General features: G+C 40.0%; 1 protein-coding gene across 1 annotated transcript in view; it reads right to left on the reverse strand.

The window, feature by feature from the left end:
- Nucleotides 1-19,593, reverse strand: part of FMN2 (formin 2) — a 241,492-nt gene that overhangs the window by 52,853 nt on the left and 169,046 nt on the right. Inside the window, 4 exon segments of the mRNA XM_042445525.1 lie at nucleotides 3,026-3,029; nucleotides 13,583-13,699; nucleotides 16,272-16,331; nucleotides 17,583-17,729. Of these exon segments, the coding sequence (XP_042301459.1) occupies nucleotides 3,026-3,029; nucleotides 13,583-13,699; nucleotides 16,272-16,331; nucleotides 17,583-17,729 (328 nt within the window).

The following is a 19,593-nucleotide window of genomic DNA, read 5'->3' on the forward strand; positions in this document are numbered from 1 at the left end:
ATGTATTTCTGTCCCTGGTTTCCACTCCACTACATAGATCTGAGGAAGTAGGCTTATATCTAGGAAAGCTCATGCTGCCAACTTCTTCCAGTTAGTCTCAAAGGTGCTACAAGATCTCTCTGCATACTGATTCTACAGACTGACATGGCTATATCTTTGAATATTTCCACATATATTCTATATCAAAATTTGTTCCTTTAAATTTTAGGAATCTGCTATGTTATTAAAGAAAGAGGAAAACTGAATCCTGCTCACATTTAATACTTTGTAAGACCCTCTCCCCATTGATTTTTAGAAAACTATTAGCAATGCGATTTTCTAAATATTTCTTGAAAGAGATAACTCCCATCTTATCAAATTACCTCAAAATCATATAGAAATACTTGCCGTCAGTGACTTTAAAGGGAGCATAGAATTTAATGCAAAGAAATGAAGCCAGATTTATCTGAATGACACACTTTCCCATCAAAAGAGAAAGACCTCTCAATTTTCTTTTATTTATTTATTTGGTATTGTTAGGTCTTTGGTAAGGACTGTTGGAGCTTCAAAAGCTTGTACAGACAGCTCCTTGTTTGGAATTTTAAGGATAGTAAAACATGACTCACAGATTGACTGAAATCCTGGCTTTATTTCCCATATGGTTTAGGTTTAGGAGTCTGCATGCTGCAATGTTTCAGTCATTTAACCCTTTCAGCAATGTATGCAGAGGCTACTGAAATATATGGGTGCAACACTCATGACCAAGTAGTTCTAGCAGAGTTCTAGGTGGCAATGCTAAGAGGCTACCAACTGGCAGTCATGATGGGTTCAATAGTCCTATTACATTAACTGGAATCATACTTTAACTGGAATAAAAAATGAGCCGTCTACATGAAATGCAGATTGTTATTCTCTGTGATCCTAGACTTAGAATACTGTTACAAGTCAATTCCACAGCCTATGTCAAAGTGAACTGGAGTCATCGGGACACAAAAAGTAACAGGAGGGATCCTGACAACAGTCCTGCATTATCTCTTGTAGGTGGTGCTGACCTGGGTTAGTTCTGAGCCAGTCAAAATACAGCTATACAGATCCAGTAAGATATCTTTATGTTTCTTCAGTGTGCATTTCATCTGATACCACACCAATCCACTATAATAATTCCATTCACCCCCCCCCACACACACACACACAGATGTCCTTTAAAGCAATTGGTAAAAGTGGTCAAACAGGAGTAAAATCAACACGTTTAAGTGTTTAATTTTGGGACAACTACAGTATATACAGTGCCTTTTAAGCCACTTCATCTTCTTCCCCAATTAATCATCTTTGCCCCGATTGCATAAATGGGATGGGATAAGGACAAGAGCAATCCACTTTGCTCCCATCCTTACCCTCAGTATGATAATCTCCAATGATTGAAGTGCACAGCTTTTTATACATACATTTATTCTTCCAAGCAAGACTGTAAACTATCTTTTCTGTTGTTATGTCTAGTTCAAATTATTTCTGACTTATGGCTACTCTAAGGCTAAACTCTGATAAGGTTTCTTTGCAAGATTTGTTCATAGATGATTTGCCTTTGCCTTTGCCTTCTTTTGAGGCTGAGAAAGTGTGACTTGCCCAAAGTTACCCAGTGGCTTAACATGACCGTATGGAATTTGAACCCTGATCTCCTAGTCCAATCCTCAAACTACTGTAACATACTGGCTCTTATAAACTGATGCTTTCTTCTTATACATATGTAAACTATATTTCTTGCTATTGTTAACTGCTGTCAAGTTGGCTTTGACCTATGGCAGCCCTATGAATGAGATGTGATTCAAGTCATCCTATCATCAACAGCCCTGCTCAGGTCTTGCAGACTCAGGGCTGTAGCTTCCTGGATTGAGTCTATCCATCTGGAATGCAGCCATCCTCTTTTTCTACTTTCTTCTACTTTACTAAGGACCTTATTGTTCAGCATTTTAATGTGGGATGTAGGTGGGGATTATTGTGCACTAAATCACCACCAAACTGCCAGTCACCAGTAGCCTGGATCCCAGCCAGGTCTCAGTCGGGAACCGTGAGCTCTTTTTAGAAGCTGGAAAGCTTTCTGACTTCTAAAAATTGCTGGCAGAACGTGGCTAGGACCCAGGTGATAGCAACCAGCAGTTCAGCAGCGATTTAGTGTACAATAATCCCCGCCTCCATCTTGCATCCTGGGTCCAGCTCAGGAGGCTGGAGCCAGTTTCAAATGCATTATTGTCTTTTCTAGTTAGTCATGTCTTCTCAGGATATGGCCAAAGTAACCAGCCTCAGGTCAGTCATTTTGTCTTCTAGGGAGAAGTCAGGCTTGATTTGATTTCTTCCTATCAGTTTTCCTCGCTGTCCAACTTTCACAACCATACACTGAAATGGGAAATACAATGCCATGGACAATCCTGACTTTAATATTCACTGACACAGATTTACACTTCATGGTCTTCTCTAGTTTTTTTCATACCATAGTTGCCCTTCAAAGTTCTAGTCTTGTTAATGTTCTTTCCTCAGTTTCCACACTTTCCTCCTCCAAGTCTAATTCTGCTTTATGTATGATATGTTCAGTGTACAAATTAAACAAATAGGCTGATAAAATGCCTGAACCCCCCCCCTCCTTTGCCAATTGCATTTTGTCCTAACAGTAACCTTTTATCCTGAGTACAAATTATGCATTAGGACAATCAAATGTTGGGGCACACCCCTTTCTTTAACCGAGATCCATGAGTCATAAAACTAGCAAAACGCAAAAGGGCTATCATCAGATATAGCCATTGGGTACACACACACATAGTTTTTCTCACACCCTGACAGTTTCCAATATCTAATAAAATAAGAGTTCTCAGAGAACAGTATCCTATATGAACACAATGAAAGAAAGAAGGGCAGTAACTGGGTGCAAAATAATCTATTTAGGCTCTTCTAAAGCACCAAGAGTAGAATGACAATGTTTGTTTGTTGCTAACTGCCCTTTAGTTGGCCCACACTCATGACAACCTTGTGGATGAGATATCTTTAAGACCCTGACCTCTCTAATTCAGTGTAGTATCTGTCTAGCATGTGGTCTTCCTCTCTCTCTTCTATATGCTCCATCTTTCCTAGCATTATTGTCATTTCTAATGAGTCAAGCATTCTCATGACGTGGCCAAAATATGACAGTTTCAGTTTAATCAACCTGGCTTCCAGAGATACTTTGAGGACCCATCTGTTTGTCTTATTGGCACCTTCTCCAGCACCTCATCAGGACTAACATTTAAGAATGCCTGAAAGTAGCTGGACTAAAGCTGCCACCTTACATGCACTTCTTATTAAACTTGTATGTTTGCAAAGTTAAAATCCTAAAATAAATTGAAATCTGTTGAAAGTGAAGACATTACAGCAATAATTTGAAGATGGTGTAATGTGTGCATGTATGAACGCACAAGGATATGTGCGCCAAAACAGTGCAGAATGACAGAAAGCATTTAAACTTAAATCTTTCTGTGCTGTTTCCATGAATCTATCTGCCGGATGCTCTTTAAGAGGGAAAATTGCTTTAAAGGCTTGCAGCAAGTGCTAACATTTGGAGTGTAGAATGACAAAGTTACTGAAAGTTAGAACTTGACATGACTGCATCAAGGAGGTTTGCTGACAGTCAAAAGAGATCAAAAGCGGATCAGGTTGCTTAACAAACTATATGTCACTGAACTGAGAAAGGCTAAACTGAATCCTGGAGAGCTGTGAAATCGAGGGGCAACTGATGGAGCCAAACCAGTAGATATATTAATAAAATCCTTAGCTGTCTCGGATTCTCTGTTTATTAGCATGTCTGGTACATAACAGATTAATGGTCAACCACATAATGCTTTAAAATGAGGGAAGGAGGAATTGGTGGCAGCTGAGCAAAATGAACAGCGAAAAGTTATAGTGATGTTTGCTTTAACGACTGGATCATTGTTGTTTTTTTTACATTTCATACGTGTGACACTTTTCTCACCCCTCGACATTAGCAAACGCTAGTGTGTAATAATAATAATAATAATAATAATAATAATAATAATAAATTTTATTTCTATTTCCCACCTCTCCCTGCATATCAAGGTGGGATTACAGCAATCAAAATATTTCAACAGTAAAAACATATCAGCTACATACAATAAAACAATAGCATTGTCATCGATACAATACAATTAATTAACTCTTCATAAAAACATGAAGTATTAACAGAGCTGAGATATTTTACAATAGGTTTGATGGATAGGCTCACTGGAAGAGATCAATCTTAAGTGCTTTCTTGAAGGCATCTAAGGTGGTCATAGGCGGATCTCATCTGGAAAACAGTTCCATAACTGGGGGCCATGACAGAAAATGCTCTGTGGGAAGTTGTTGTTAACCTGGTTTTTACGTAGTCTAATGATTTCTTCCCAGATGTTCTGAGAGTGCAGAGCGGATTGTGTAGGGAGAGGTGTTCCCTCAAGTAACTTGGGTCCGGAAGCTAATCGGCAGCCAGTGAAGAGATTTTAATATTGGTGTTATATGGTCAGACCTAGATGCTCTGGTGACCAATCTAGCTGCTGTATTTTGAACCAGCTGAAGCTTCCGAACTTGGTACAAAGGTAGCCCCATGTAGAGCGCACTGCAGAAATCTAAATGAGAGATTACCAGTGCAAGTACCACTAATATTTTTTTAATTCTTTTAACTGTTTATATTGCTTCACTTGCACACCACCCTGAGATCTTGTGATATAGAGTAAGATATAAATAGTTTAATTAATTAATAGGTAGAAAATTCTCATGAAAGTAACAAATGCTTCTTAGTTTTATTTGACAGAAAATTTCATTTAGAAATTAATGACAGGGTGGATTTGAATTTAGTCTCAAAGAATGTTCCCTAAGTGTCTCTAAATCCTAATACAAGCTTTTATATGTTATGCAGGAATACTACACTTGAAACCAATATGTGTTCACAGTCTTCCCCAATAGCTGTCCTCTCTCTGTTTTCTGTTTTAGTGTGGTGACTGCAGAAACAGAATTGGAGACCAATAATCACGTACTGTAAATTTGCATTGAGAATCTAAGGAAGGTTTACTGAGAGTCTTGAATGCCTTTTGGGGTTAAAAGGTTATAAATTTAATTTTAAAATGATGTATAAGGAGTGTTAAATCATTTATCAACATTTGGAAAAGTGATTATTAAACAAATCTATAAAACCAGCAGTAAAAAATTATTATTAGTTAAATTGTGCTATCAGTAATTTTATTCTGAAATAGCAAACTTTGGAAACTGAGATCCAAAACACACTGCAGAAATAATCCAGTTTGAAACTACTTTAATTGTTCTGGCTCACTGCTAGAGAATTCTGGGAAGTGTAGTTTTGTGAGGCAGTTGGCTTTCTCTGTGAGAGAGCTCTGGTGCCATAATAAGCTAAAATTCACAGGATTCCCTAGCACAGAGCCAGGGTAGTTAAAGTGGTCTCAAACTGGATTATTTCTGCAGTGTGTTTTGGACCTTAGGGTTTTTTTTTTTTAATGTAAGAAGAGACTATTTTTTCCCCAGTTGCTTTCCCTTTCAAGTTGAACCATGACATCACAGAATGATATTGTATAACTGTCACAGTGTCTCAGGACTATCACAAGCACTGCTATTGCATTTAATACATTGGGGAGGGGGCTGTTAAATTGTCTTTATTGGCTTGAAAATGCATTATATTGTAATTATTTTATTATGATTATTATACTATAATTAAAACCATGGGAAGGACACTGGACTGGCTTCATGTTGGCTTCTGTTCTTAGCATGTAAATAGGTTGGTTACTAAGGAAGTATTACAGTGTTTCACAGAAAGTTGCAACACAAAATGGGATGGAAACTTTTCTCTGCTCTGGGCATTGCAGTCTTCCCACTATTATCAGTACTGGTGTCATGTTTTTTTTAATGCCAGTGCAATGTACTTCATTTTTGTAAGATGTCAATGTCACAATTCAGCTTTTTACACAAAAAAATGAATACAATCAGGCATTATGTATCTGCTATGAATATCAGAAAATATATCAAATCTGTTCTTTAACACATATAGCCTCAGTGAGTGATAGCTAACATCTCATCAGAGGATTTTTACTTGTACAACGTGTCTTCCATTTCTTCTCTTCACATACTTCACGTTGGTTGGGAGGGAGGGAGGATCTTTCAAAACTCCAAACCATTATATGGAACACATGGCACAGGAGGAACCTATTCTGTCCAGCAGCGTCCAGTTTTCTGGTGGATGGACACAGTTTGATAATCTCTTTATGATTATTATACAAGATCATTTAAACCCTGGTTTAAAATACATTCTTAAATATCTTCTGAAAATTTTAAATGTGTTTTCAGTCTGATCCCAAATGACATAAAGAAAAGGCAGGAATGTTTCAGAATACCATGATGATCATTAGATCCATCAGCATGGTTGCAGTAAAGAGAATGGACATGCACCATCTTCAGAGGGATGGAGCGGAAAAAATTACTGCAATGTTCAGATATTTAAAAGGCTAAGAAAAGGGCAGAAATGGTATATTAGGGAAGGGCCAATATCAAAGATTTCAATATTCAGCCAAGATGCTAAACTTACTTTTCAACTACAACATGATGAGCCATAGAAGTAATACTTAGTAATCATGTAGCACTATTGTACAGTGCGCCCACGCCATACGTGGGCGCACCATACGCGGCCTTGAGCATACGCGCTCAAGCCGCGGGGCGCGCACGGGGTGGAAGGGGCAGCGCGTCCCATTCAATTGAATGGGCGCATGCGCCCGTTGCGCCCTGTGCGCAGCCGTGCCGCCACGCCGCCACACATGAGCCCCATTGTTTCCAATGGGGTTCGAGCATAGGCGGAATTCGCCTTACGCGGAGGGATCCGGAACGGATCCCCCGCATAAGGCGAGGGCGCACGGTATTGTCATTTTCCATATACAGTGGGTCCTCGCCTTACGCGGGGATCTGTTCCGGATCCCTCCGCGTAAGGCGATTTCCGCCTATGCTCAAGCCCCATTGGAAACAATAGGGCTCGTGCACGGCGGCGCGTGGGGTGCAACGCGCGCACGCGCCCATTCAATTGAATGGGACGCCCCGCCCTTCCACCCCGCGCGTGCCACACGGCTTGAGCGCATATGCTCAAGCCGCGTAAAGCGCACCCGCGTATGATGCGGGTGCGCTGTATAATGATCTCACACATTTGTATCACACCTATTAAAGCAGAGCAGGATTATTATTTCCATACTGCAGGGGGGGGGGCATTGGGGCACAATAATGATGGCTACTATGCCACCCCAGTTATCACATGGCTATTAGATAATCAGGGAGTTCTCAAGTAGGGCTAGAACTAGAGAGATGCTCCCAGACACAGATCACCAACACTGAGCTAGATGGACCAGTGATCTTCCTCAATATAAGACAATGCCCTAATGGCCTACCCAAGACTACCTTATGTACTTGTGACAGAAATGTGATTTGTATAAAGAGCCACTGATCCTTAACCAATGTTCTATAACAGTTTTTCAGAATTCCAGGAATTTCTGCTGAATCCTATTCACACATGATGAGATAGTTTAAAACTGTTCTGCTGCTTTCAAGAGAAGATGCCAGCATCAGATGCTGGTGAAATGTCAGGAATAAACTCTTATAGAACATGGCCACATAGCCAGAAAAACCCACAAAAACAATAGTACTATAGTTGTCCCTCCCTTTTGTGGACTTGGAGTCCACGGTCTCGCTCTTTGCGGGAGGGAAAAAATGGTGCCTCATGGACAATTATTTTCAATGGGACTCGAATATTTGCTAGTCGCCATGGGGGGGGGGGTCTGGAACAGATTCTCCATGAATTGGGAGGGGCTACTGTATTAGCAAACCTGCTCACTCGTCATTGCCACCAGGGAACCGTCTAATTAAAAATAATATTGTAAGCCTCTCTGATAGCCTTTAGGGCTGAAGGGCGGGGTATAAATACCATAAAATAAATAAATAAACAATTTCAATGGAATTTACTTCTAGGGAAGGATGAGTATAACTGCAGCCTAATGACCTTTCAAGTTCATTCACAGAATGCTTTGACATTCTCCATTAGAGACCTGTTCAAATTTTGCATGTAGCTTTGTTTTCTCAAATATTATGCTATGCTACCCATGAGAAATTTTTAAGATAAACAGACTTTCTGTGTGACTATAAATGAAAAATATATTCAAAAGTTGTTGAAAAAAATGTTGAATTAGTCTGGGACTTATTCTTTGTAAACTTTTTTCTGCAGGAAACAGCATCTTCTGCACAGTAAATACAATTATTGTTCTTCTAGTGATGCTATACTAAAATTGTAAGCTTTATAGAATTTTCTTATGAGACAAGAAGGTAGTATTCTCCATAGAAAATAGTACTATTTATTAAAATTCTCATGTGACATTGGTGCAGAAACTTTTGTTTTCTGCACAAAAACCATCACAAACAAATTTTGAACAGAAGTCCCAAGCTGTGGATAGTCTTCACAAACTGTGAAGCTTTTCAGGACTTTCTGCCAGTGCTAAAATTGTTTGTTGCTTTTTTCAAGGAATTAGATCCATATAACATGAAGGTGATTTTGGAAGGTTCTATAGATGAATGAATTACTGTCTGTTCCAAGAGAAAGAAGAGAGATGTGGACCAGGAACCCGGTCCCGAAACTGAGACACATCGAGTGCATTCACCTGACCCTAAAGGCCAAGGACAGTCTGGGGATTCTGTTGGTCTACCGTCCATCCCGTGGCCTAACAGACTCCCTGGCCGAGCTGACACAGCTGGTCTCAGAGCTGGTGTTGGAGTCCCCCAGGCTTCTCGTCCTGGGGGACTTCAACATCCCCTTTGAGGCCAGCTCATCAGATCTAACAGATGCGGCTCAGCAGTTCATGGATTACATGACAGCCATGGGCCTGTCCCAACTGGTCTCGGGTCCTACACATTGTGCTGGGAATGCACTCGATGTGGTTTTCAGTATGGACCAAGAACATCCGTGGGCGGAAGTAAGTGTGATCTCCCCCTTGTCATGGACAGACCATTTTCTGGTCGAGGTAGGACTGAAGGCCATAATCCAAAAACCCCTTGGGGGTGGAGGACCTATTAGAATGGTCTGCCCTCGAAGGCTGATGAAACCCAAAAGTTTCCAAGAAGCCCTAGAAGGTTCTATGTTTGGGAACGATGGCGACCCTGTCGAAACCCTGGTTAATTACTGGGATAAGAACCTTACCGGGGCAATAGACAGTATCGCTCCCGAGCGTCCTTGCCAGCCCGCTTCAAATAGAAGACCCTGGTACACTAAAGATCTACACAAGATGAAGCAGGCAGTGCAATGACAAGAGCGCTACTGGCAGAAACATCAGCGCATATCTGACAAGACATTCCATGTGAACATGTTACGTTCCTACGGAGTGGCAATCGATGCAGCAAAGAATTCATTCTGTGCTGCACGGATTGCATCAGCAGAGTCTCGTCCAGCAGAGCTGTCGGGGGCAGACCAACACAACTGCCAGCCACCCTGAACCCTTTATTAGAACCAACTACAGCCTGCTGCGATGCTTTCAATTACTTTTTTGCCGATAAAATCTCTCAGATAAGGACTGATCTTGACGCTGGTCCTTTGATAGAATCACGAGAAGAGGTGTCCAGTGACTCTAGAAATAAGGTTATTCTGGATCGTTTTGAGTTTGTGAGTACCGATGAAGTGGACAAGCTCCTTGGTTGTGTGAGAAGGACGACCTGCTCTCTTGACCCTTGCTCATCCTGGTTGACCGTCCAGGGAGGGGATATAATAACATCTTCATTACAGCTCATAATTAATACATCCCTTCGGGAGGGAATATTTCCATCTGCCTTAAAACAGGCTATAGTAAAACCACTTTTGAAGAAACCCTCCCTAGATCCCCTGCAGATGAGCAACTACAGTCCGGTCTCCCTTTTACCATTTTTTGGGCAAGGTGATTGAGAGAGCGGTTGCCTTCTAATTCCAAGCTATCTTGGATGAAACCAATTATCTGGATCCATTTCAAACTGGCTTCCGGGCGGGATACGGAGTTGAGACTGCCATGGTTGCCTTAGTCAATGATCTCTGTCTGGGCATCAACAGGGGCGTGTGACCCTGCTGGTGCTCTTGGACATCTTAGCGGCTTTGGATACCATCGACCATGGTATCCTTCTGGAACACCTGAGAGAGTTGGGTATCGGAGGCTCTGCTTTGCAGTGGTTCCGTTCCTACCTCTCAGGAAGGTTCCAGATGGTGAGGCTGGGGGACAGTTGCTCTCGTAGAAGAGAGCTGACATCTGGAGTCCCTCAAGGCGCCATTCTGTCCCCCATGCTGTTTAACATTTACATGAAGCCGCTGGGAGAGATCATCCGGAACCATGGAGCACAGTGTTATCAGTACGCTGATGACACCCAGATCTATCTCTCCATGTCTCCGACTGTTACAGTGACTAAGGATGGCACCTCTTCTCTGGATGCCTGCCTGGAGTCAGTAATGGGCTGGATGAGGAAAAACAAACTCAGGCTGAATCTGGAGAAAACAGAGGTACTAGTGATAAGCACCCCAAGTCCGGACAGGGAAATTTGCCATCCAGTCCTGGACGGGGTCACACTTCCCCTAAAGGACAAAGTTCGCAGTTTGGGAGTACTCTTGGATTCATCTCTGCAGTTATCTCAAGTGGATGTGATGGCCAAGAGTGCTTGGTATCAGCTTTGGCTGATACGCCAGCTGCGCCCCTGTCTGGACTGAAAGGACCTTGAAACAATTGTACACGCACTGGTAACCTCTCGCTTAGATTTCTGCAATGCGCTCTACATGGGGCTACCTTTGTACCAGGTTCGGAAGCTTCAATTAGTCCAAAATGCTGCAGCCAGATTGGTCGCCGGAACTTCAAGGTCGGACCATATAACACCTGTTGTAAAATCTCTCCACTGGCTGCCAATTAGCTTCCGGGCTCAATACAAAGTGTTGGTCATTACCTATAAAGCCCTACATGGCTTGGGCCCGAGTTACTTGACGGAACGCCTCTCCCTACACAATCCGCCTCGCACTCTCAGAACATCGGGGAAGTATACACTTGAGTACCCCAAGGTGAGACTGGAAACACCTCACCAAAGAACGTTTTCAGCGGTAGCTCCGAAATGTTGGAACAAACTTCCGGAAGAGATTAGACTTAGTCCCACGTTGGATGTGTTTAAGAAACTCTTGAAAACTCATCTCTTCCATTTAGCATACCCTACTGACTCTTTTTAAAGAAAAATACCCCCCCACAGAAGTTACCTTAGATGTCTGGCCTGCAATTAAGATATTTAAGATTGTTTATATGATGTTTTTAACAATTGTTTTATTCTTTTTGTACTTGTGATATATTTGATATGATGTGATATGATGTGAACCGCTTTGATCATGTTGGAAAAGCGATATATAAATAAAGCTTTTATTATATTATTATTATTATTATTATTATTATTATTATTATCATCATCATCATTATTATTATTATTCCCTGCTGATAGGAACAGAAGCAGTGATGTGTGGGCCTGATAAGATATCTTGTGAGGTTTGCTGTCTCACAGGTGCAAAGATACATGATGTAATAGAGAGACTGAAAAGAGAGACCGACTAAAAGTAGAGAGACTGACTATTCCACCTTTGTTCCATGTTAAAATAAGTGGTACTGCAAGATATAACCTTCAACACATTGCAAGGGACTATTAGGTACTAGGGAGGAAGCTAAAAAATCTCAGGACAAGGTTGTTATTACATCACTCCTTCCTGTTGAAGGATGTAGCCCAGATGGAGTGAGGAAAGTACAAGAAGTGAACAACTGACTCCATGGATGGTGCCATTGAGAAATATTTGGCTTTTTGCACCATGGTCTATGCATTCTTGAAGAAGGACCACTGGCAGGACATAGGTTACACTTCACAGCAGTTGTAAAGAATGTATTTGCTATTAGTTTCACAAAGGTGGTCAGGAGGCCTTTAAACATGAGGGAGGGACATGGTATTTCAGAGAACAAGGGGACAATAAGTACTGAGGACAATGGCCTTAATGATACAGAGAAAACTGAGCCAATACTATAAGAGCGCAATGGTAGGCAGAAAAAAAGGAATCAGATTGGAACAATGACCCAGGGTCTTAGAGCTCTGTCTCTACACTAAGGCACAGAGCATGGGAAATAACCAAGATGAACTTGAACTCTTGCCACAACAAGGCAAATATGATTTAATAGGCATCACTGAAGCCTACTGACATGACTCTCATGACTGGAATGTAGTAATAAAAGGGGATATTCTATTCCAAAGAAATAGACAAAAAGGAATGGAAGAGGAGTAGCATATATATCAAGGATGTGTACACCTGTAAGTAAATCCATGATGTACAGCATGGGAAAGAGGTTGATAGCTTTTCAGTAAAAATTAAAGGGGAGAGAAATAACAGTGATGTCATTGTGGGTATCTACTATAGCCTCTCAGCCAGACTGACGCTTTGGATGATGCATTCCTAGGAAATTACTAAATATTAAAAAGGAAGAATATAGTAGTAATGGGAGACTTCACCCACTCTAATATTTGTTAGAAGTCACACTCTGCCAAGACTGTAAGGTCCAAATTCATTACTTATTTTTTTGTACAATTTATTTCACTGTACAAAAGGCAGAAGAAGCAACAAAGGGATCAGCTGTCTTGGACTTGATCCTACCCAACAACCTACCCATATTTGGAGGTCTTTAAACAGAGGTTGGATGATGGTTCAGAGGGTGCTTCTGGGCACAGAGTTGGACACTGAGTTGGGCTAGATGGCCCTTGTGCTTCCTTCCACTTCTAAGATTCTATGATTCTATGGTCATGATATCACTTAGAGAAGAATTATTTCCCTACAACATGGCACATATCAAATTCCTAAGAATTGTTCCCCTTCATCCCACTTTGTTGCTCAAGACAAATTCCATATACTATATTTTAGAAGTCTTGAATATGAGGTTTTTATGCAGTTTACTGTGTAAAGTACAACTGTCTCCTCTTTGCAAAGTTGTTCTATAATCACCCAGGAGATTATCACATGGGGGAAAAGAGAGAGTGAAGTGGAGCACTCCTGTCCTTATCATGTTGTGCTTATCCCATCCTTCTCCCATCGGTGAAGTGGAATGGCTCTGTCACTTCATATTAACGGGAGTTTCCATTAATACAAACTGACAGGGCCATCCCACTTCACTGATGGGAGGACAGGATAAGCATGACATTGTCTGATAATCTTTGTGTGATTGTGATATAAGGATGTCATAAGAATGGGATAATGATACAATAAGTGAGATGTTGTATGATAATCTTTGCACAACCATGCAATAAGAACAAGAGTGATCCACTTCATTCCCCTCCTTTTCCCCATGTGATAATCTCCCCAGTTTTGGATGTTTCATGTAACTCATTATTTCCTATTTATGTCTATGACTTAACATTCCACTTACTGGATATCATATATTTAGAGCTGTTAGTAAATGCTGGAACCAGCCAGGAGACATTTCTCTGGGTGCATCTCAAATGAAGGTAACAGTGAATATCGAAAAGCTCCATACCTCGCAAGTCTTTTTTTAAGTTTCCGGAGATCCTTCTGAAACTCTTCAAATTTTAACTGAGAAGCTTGAAAAAGGTCTTGTGGTTCTGGAAGAGGAAAGATGCATTGCTCTTTTCCAGCATCCTGGCAAAGCATAAAATAAACATGTGCAATATGTTAAAAGAAACTGAGATTAAAAACTAAATAGCCTACTCAATGAGTCATTAAGTCAAATGCAATATCAAAACAATATAATGGTACAGCTTGTTCAGGGCAATTAGCTTACATATTGTAAACTATTTAGTGAGTACTTAAGTGCACTGATAAGTGGTATAGAACTGTACTTGCTATTGCTATTGCTTCTCTACAACAACATTTTACTGTGCATAGAGGTATAATAATACAGGCAAATTAGCCATGAAATCACCAGTGGCTTACTACATGTTGATGGAAAAGAAGAGCCAACCTTTGAATTACATTCAAAATGGCAATAGTTATGTGGCTGAAGTCTTCAGATGAGGGAGATAGCTGTATGCTTCCAACTGAGGCACAGGAGGTCAGGAAATATTATCTTGTTGCATTAAAAATTGAACCCAATATCTGTGTCTCAACTAAACATGGTCACTAGTGTCATAACCCAGGTTTATGTCTGTACAGTTATGTATAACAACAGAGAACAAGGGGTGACCCTCCAAACACTGTTGGACTGCAACTCCAACCACTCCTACTCATGGTAAATTATGATGATTGCTGGAAGTAGCAGTCTAACAACATCTGGATGCAACTGACTGATGAACAAATATGACATGGAATGTTTGTTCTAGTACGACACATATAGGCCTCCCAGGAGAATAAGGCATTTCTTCTTTCTTTCACGTTTTATTGTATCAGATTCACAAAACAGTTGTGTCTGAGGATACTACTAGTTGTGGTTAATAGACTTCCAGATATATTTCAGCTAGGGCTTCCTCTGTTTCACAACTAGGATTAGTTTTGGTTGTCATATTTGCTGACCTCTGAGGGGAAAAAGGGAAACCATGATTTTTTTTACTGTCTTAGACCTTTCAAGTGCAGTTTAGCACTGGGGGTCCTGCTGTGGGGTTCTCTTCTTACTTGGATGGCCAATTCCACTAAGTGTGTGTGAGAACTGCTCAATTCTTTGGAAGTTATGCTTTGTGGTCGCACAGACTTACATTCCATACGTATATTATTTATTAGCTTCATGAAACTGCCATGTGAAGTCATTCCTATATGACTTTGGGGTGAGGTGTCACCAACATACTGACAACACCCAACTTCTACTCTTGCTTTTATCAAATCCAATAGAGCCAAGCCAGGACTGTATGAAGCCAAATACAATGAGATTCTGTCCAGCCAAGATACAGATACTGTGCTTGGATGGATTATTTGTACAACTGACTTACATTCAGCCTCCTCTAAAAAAGGTGCATCGCTCCAGAAAAGTTTAAAATCAAAATTGTGGGGTACCTATTCATCCAACATTGCTGCAAAACATGTATGTAGTTTCCAGTATTTTTTACCAGCTGAGGCTAATAAGCCAATTACAATTTTATGAGGACACAAATAACCTTGCTACAGCTATTCATTTTGGTAGTATTCTTTTTTTATGTTTTATATAAAGCACTATCTCTGAAAATACTCTGAGAATTTTGATTAGACAAAAATAGGTTGTCAAGATTGTCAAATAAGACTGAATGATTTATTCGTATCTGACTTCTGTCATCTTGATTGGCTTTCAGTCAATTTTCAGGTACAAATTCTGATTTCTACCCTTAAAGTATCCAACAGCTTGATGCCAGGCGACATGAAGGGTCATTTATTCCCACCCAGACACTGAGGTAATCTTTGGTAAGCTTTTGCCATGTCTTTGCCAAGTGACGTCTAATGGGTAACTACCAGGGGAGGCCTTTCTAGCACAAAGTTCCTTCAGAGACTGTTGCCTAGCACCCATTCTATATTCCTTTCAGCAAACTCTTAAAAAACTCGCAGGCTTATAAAATATTCTTTATGAATTTTACATACCTTAATGATCTTCTGCTTATGAATTTTTGTATTTTTTTGGTGACTTCTTCTCATTTGCTGAATTTTATACTATATTTGTACCCTTACAGTTGGATGATATATTGATATTTTTGGTACAAGTCACACAGAGAACTGGTTATGGAGCAGCATATGAATGTCACAAATCAATAAATACATCAAATTGCATGCACAAATACATGGCGCTTCAATAGCACTTCAAAGGCTTGTTCTGACAGCTCTTGATTACTGGTGCTTTTGAGAAGAAACCTAAATTTAGCCTTCAAGAAGGTTTTAGCTAACTGGGTTTGTTTGTTTGTTTGTTTCACTTCAAAAGCACATTTAACATGTTAGAAGAAACTGGTCAAACTAAGCTATTGCTTAAATTGCTTGAATCCCATGGTGTTATTCTGTTAATGGGGTCCCCTTTCCTCCGTCATGGTTGCTTGTGTACCTTCAAAATGTGCTCTGGTGGCTTGGAAAACCCTCTGAGGCATATTTTCAGATATCACAGTAGGACTTTTGGAGGAAGGAGAAAGTGGAAAGTCCCACTGCTCTAGCACACATCTGCTAGCAGAATGCTGGATTTAATCCAGATGAGGGAATCATTTTAAATGACAGAAAGAAACCTTTCCAATTAATAAAACTAATAAAATAGTGAACTTTATAGTCTTACCTCATCAAAATTTCGCAAATAATAGGAGACAATGTATGACAGAAGACTTCTGCTGTTGTCCTGTGTAGAAGCAAAATTAAAGTATGATGTTTATATACATCCATATATCTGATATTAGCTAAAGTTGTTCCTGTTTTTAGTTTTATTCATTCAATGAATCATTAAGCTGGAAAGTAAAGGATATTTAAAAGAGAAAGAGGGCAGTATAACTCTGCTCTGATGAGAGAATAATAGCTAAAGTTGCATACTAAAGAAGGGCTGAGGAAATGGGCAACAACTTTGCCTTCATGTGTGCAGTTGAATGAATTCCACACATACAAAGATGTAATAGCTGAGAGTGAACAAAAATTCTAGTAGATTTTGAATCTCATCAGGTCTTTACTACACCACACAAGTGCAGAAAAGGGATAAGTGTTAATATGATGGAATGTTAGTATAGTACAGCATCCCAGTATGATTTTGGCTTACATGTAATAGTCATCATATCAGATGATGCCATAAATAATTCCTCTTGAGTGCGTAAAGCCTATATTTCATGGAAGGTGGAAACTGCATTGGCCCTTCCCATTCTTGGCTCTGTCTAACAAATGTATGTTGGACATTACTTTTGAACAGGGACCCAATACAAAACAGAAATTTCTGCTCTCTCTACACATGAAGCAGAGAAGGCTCTATTTTTGGCCTAAAAGTTACAGCAAGGTATTGGCATTCAGGGTCTCATAAGCAGTGATTATAGGACCAGTGGCATCATAATAGTCTGATATAGATCTGTTTCCGAGTGGATCCATAGAGGTGATTACCTTCCTTCATTTTTATTGAGATTCACTGATTCACCACCAGAAGTCCAGATTTGTATACTACCATTATTATTTGTTATCTAAAGAGAATGACTTCTGGTCTTGTTCATATATGTGTATGATTTTTTTTCTCTTGTGGAAAAGAGCACCTGAATTTCTCAGACTTTAATATTTTAAAATATATATTGATGGGTTCATTTGCATTTGTAAAGGAAGAGGAAAAAGTATCTAAATGCAATACAAGCAAAAGAGCAAAGCAAAACAATACAATTTTTAAATATCAAATTAAAGAACTCTTTGTACAAAAACATATTGCTGATTCTAAACTCCTGAGGCTGGAGCCTCTGAAGCAGCAGTTGGTTATCTCTGAGTATGAAAACATGCTTTAAGTAATATATATGTAACAGATGTGTTCAAACTTTCATTTAATTAATAAGATAAGCATGGGGTAAACTATGGAATACAATGCAAAATTTTGCAGTAACTGAAGAAGAAGAAAGAAAGCTAAACTTACACTGCTCTTGACATCTTTCAGTTTGGGCAGTATGTCTAACCCAAACCCATCTGCCTGTCCTCTTGTCCTGTTTCCTCCATTCATGTAATTTCCAAAGGCAAGGACCAAGCCTAAAACTCGCATAACTCCTGAGCCACTTCTCAGTGTCTGAGAAAAGAAGATGCAGATTTACGTCATATTCAACACTTCAAAACAGTTAATTTCGTTCTTTTTTTTTAAAGTTACATACAGTGGACAATTATCAGAACAATTTGCTGCAACTTTTTTTCTCTCTGTATGTCATGTTCAAAGTGCTGACCCAAGTTTTCCTTCCATCTGAGGTGGGAGTACTGCCACAATCATCTTCATATATGATCTCTCCACCACTTCACTTCCCCCATCATGTCTCTTCATTTCTCTGGTGTGTGAAAATGTCACAGCCTGACCCTGATGTAATGGATGCTTTAAGTGGCTTCCATCTCTTTACATAAAGAAGGAAGGGCAAGTGGACAACAGTGGCAAAGATGTATAGGAAGCATATAACTAGCTTTGTGATCAGGACCACAAGTGAGTCAGGGTACTGGAGTGGTAGTATCGGAGTGGTAGAAAGCTGAGGGATAGAGGGAGTCAAGATAGTAATGGCGAGGGCCTCTTTGGTGGTGGAATATTACAATTTTCTGTTCCTGAGGTGATCATCACACTTTGCCTAATGGTAGGGCCTCTACAGTTTATTCAAGGATTATCCCATAGCAAAATAAAACAACCCATCTTCAATGTTAACTAAGAGCATTTGTGGATAAAAATAGTAATATCAAGACTATGAGCTTTGGGACTTTGGTAGCATTAACTGGGCTTATAGAGCAAATACTTTGAGTCACAACTTGATTTGCAACAAAACATCTTTTGATTGCATGGCAAAAACAGGTCTGTTGTCAAAATTTGCCATAGAATATTCAGTTCTTTGACGTTTCTTCAGTTGCTAGAGCACTAATGTCTAATGTAGACTCTTCATTCTTGATGAGACACAACCAAAGAGCTGCAGGAAGTATTGGAAGGGAATTTCTAACAAAGTAGTCTTCTTCTTTCCTGTCCACCTGTCATCATTCAATCTCAGAGGGAGAGAGGGGCAGGCCAACTCAGTCAGGCCTAGCCAAAATAAGAAGGATCCTCCTTCCTGTCCACCTGCCATAATACAGGCCTCAGAGGGAATGAAGAACTGCTGGACTTGAACCTCTTCCCCACTGCCATTCCCTTTTCCTTTTGTGTCATGCCTTTTTAGATTGTAAGCTTCATGGCAGGGAACTGTCTAACCATTTGTTAGCTGGTCTGAGAGCCTTTGTGGCTGAAGAGTGAGGTATAAATACTTCAAATAAATAAATAAATGACAACAATTAGCAAAAAGTATAAAAACAAACATTGCACCTGGTCCAGCAACTGTGAGAGAATGAATCACTCAGAGAGAAAATGCTCTAGCACACTGTTAACAAATGATGGGGAAGGACCCCCGGGAGGGGTATGAGAGTCATTCAAGGGGGATATGAGACTTGGAGGCTTTAATCCCCCCCTACTCCCTCTCTTTTTCGAAAAAAAATTTTTGTGTAACATGTACACGAATTATGTTTTGAATGTACTTAAATAAAACTGTTCTAATTTAAACAATGTTATTTCCTTATTAAAATGTTAAAATATGAATATACATAATTGTGTGAATGAAAATTTGCACACTAAATAAACAACATCTTTTTTATTCATACTATGTCAAGTGTGTGTGTGTGGGGGGAGGTATGTAATTTCTGTATGTAAATGTAAAGGAGGCCCCAGGGGTAAAACGTTTGAGTATCACTGCTCTAGCACTCAAATACTTGGCATAAAACACCACCACAGAAGCTTCTGTATGTTAGGCTGCGCCCTGCTGTCATCCTTAGCCATTCCTAATGCAAAGAGGCATCTGGCACAATGAAACTACACAAATGATACTTTGATAGCTATATGTCCTTTGCCGTCAGAATTAGAATGAATACATTGCTCTTAA

Source organism: Sceloporus undulatus, chromosome 1 (genome assembly GCF_019175285.1).
Source record: "Sceloporus undulatus isolate JIND9_A2432 ecotype Alabama chromosome 1, SceUnd_v1.1, whole genome shotgun sequence".
NCBI lineage: Eukaryota > Metazoa > Chordata > Lepidosauria > Squamata > Phrynosomatidae > Sceloporus > Sceloporus undulatus.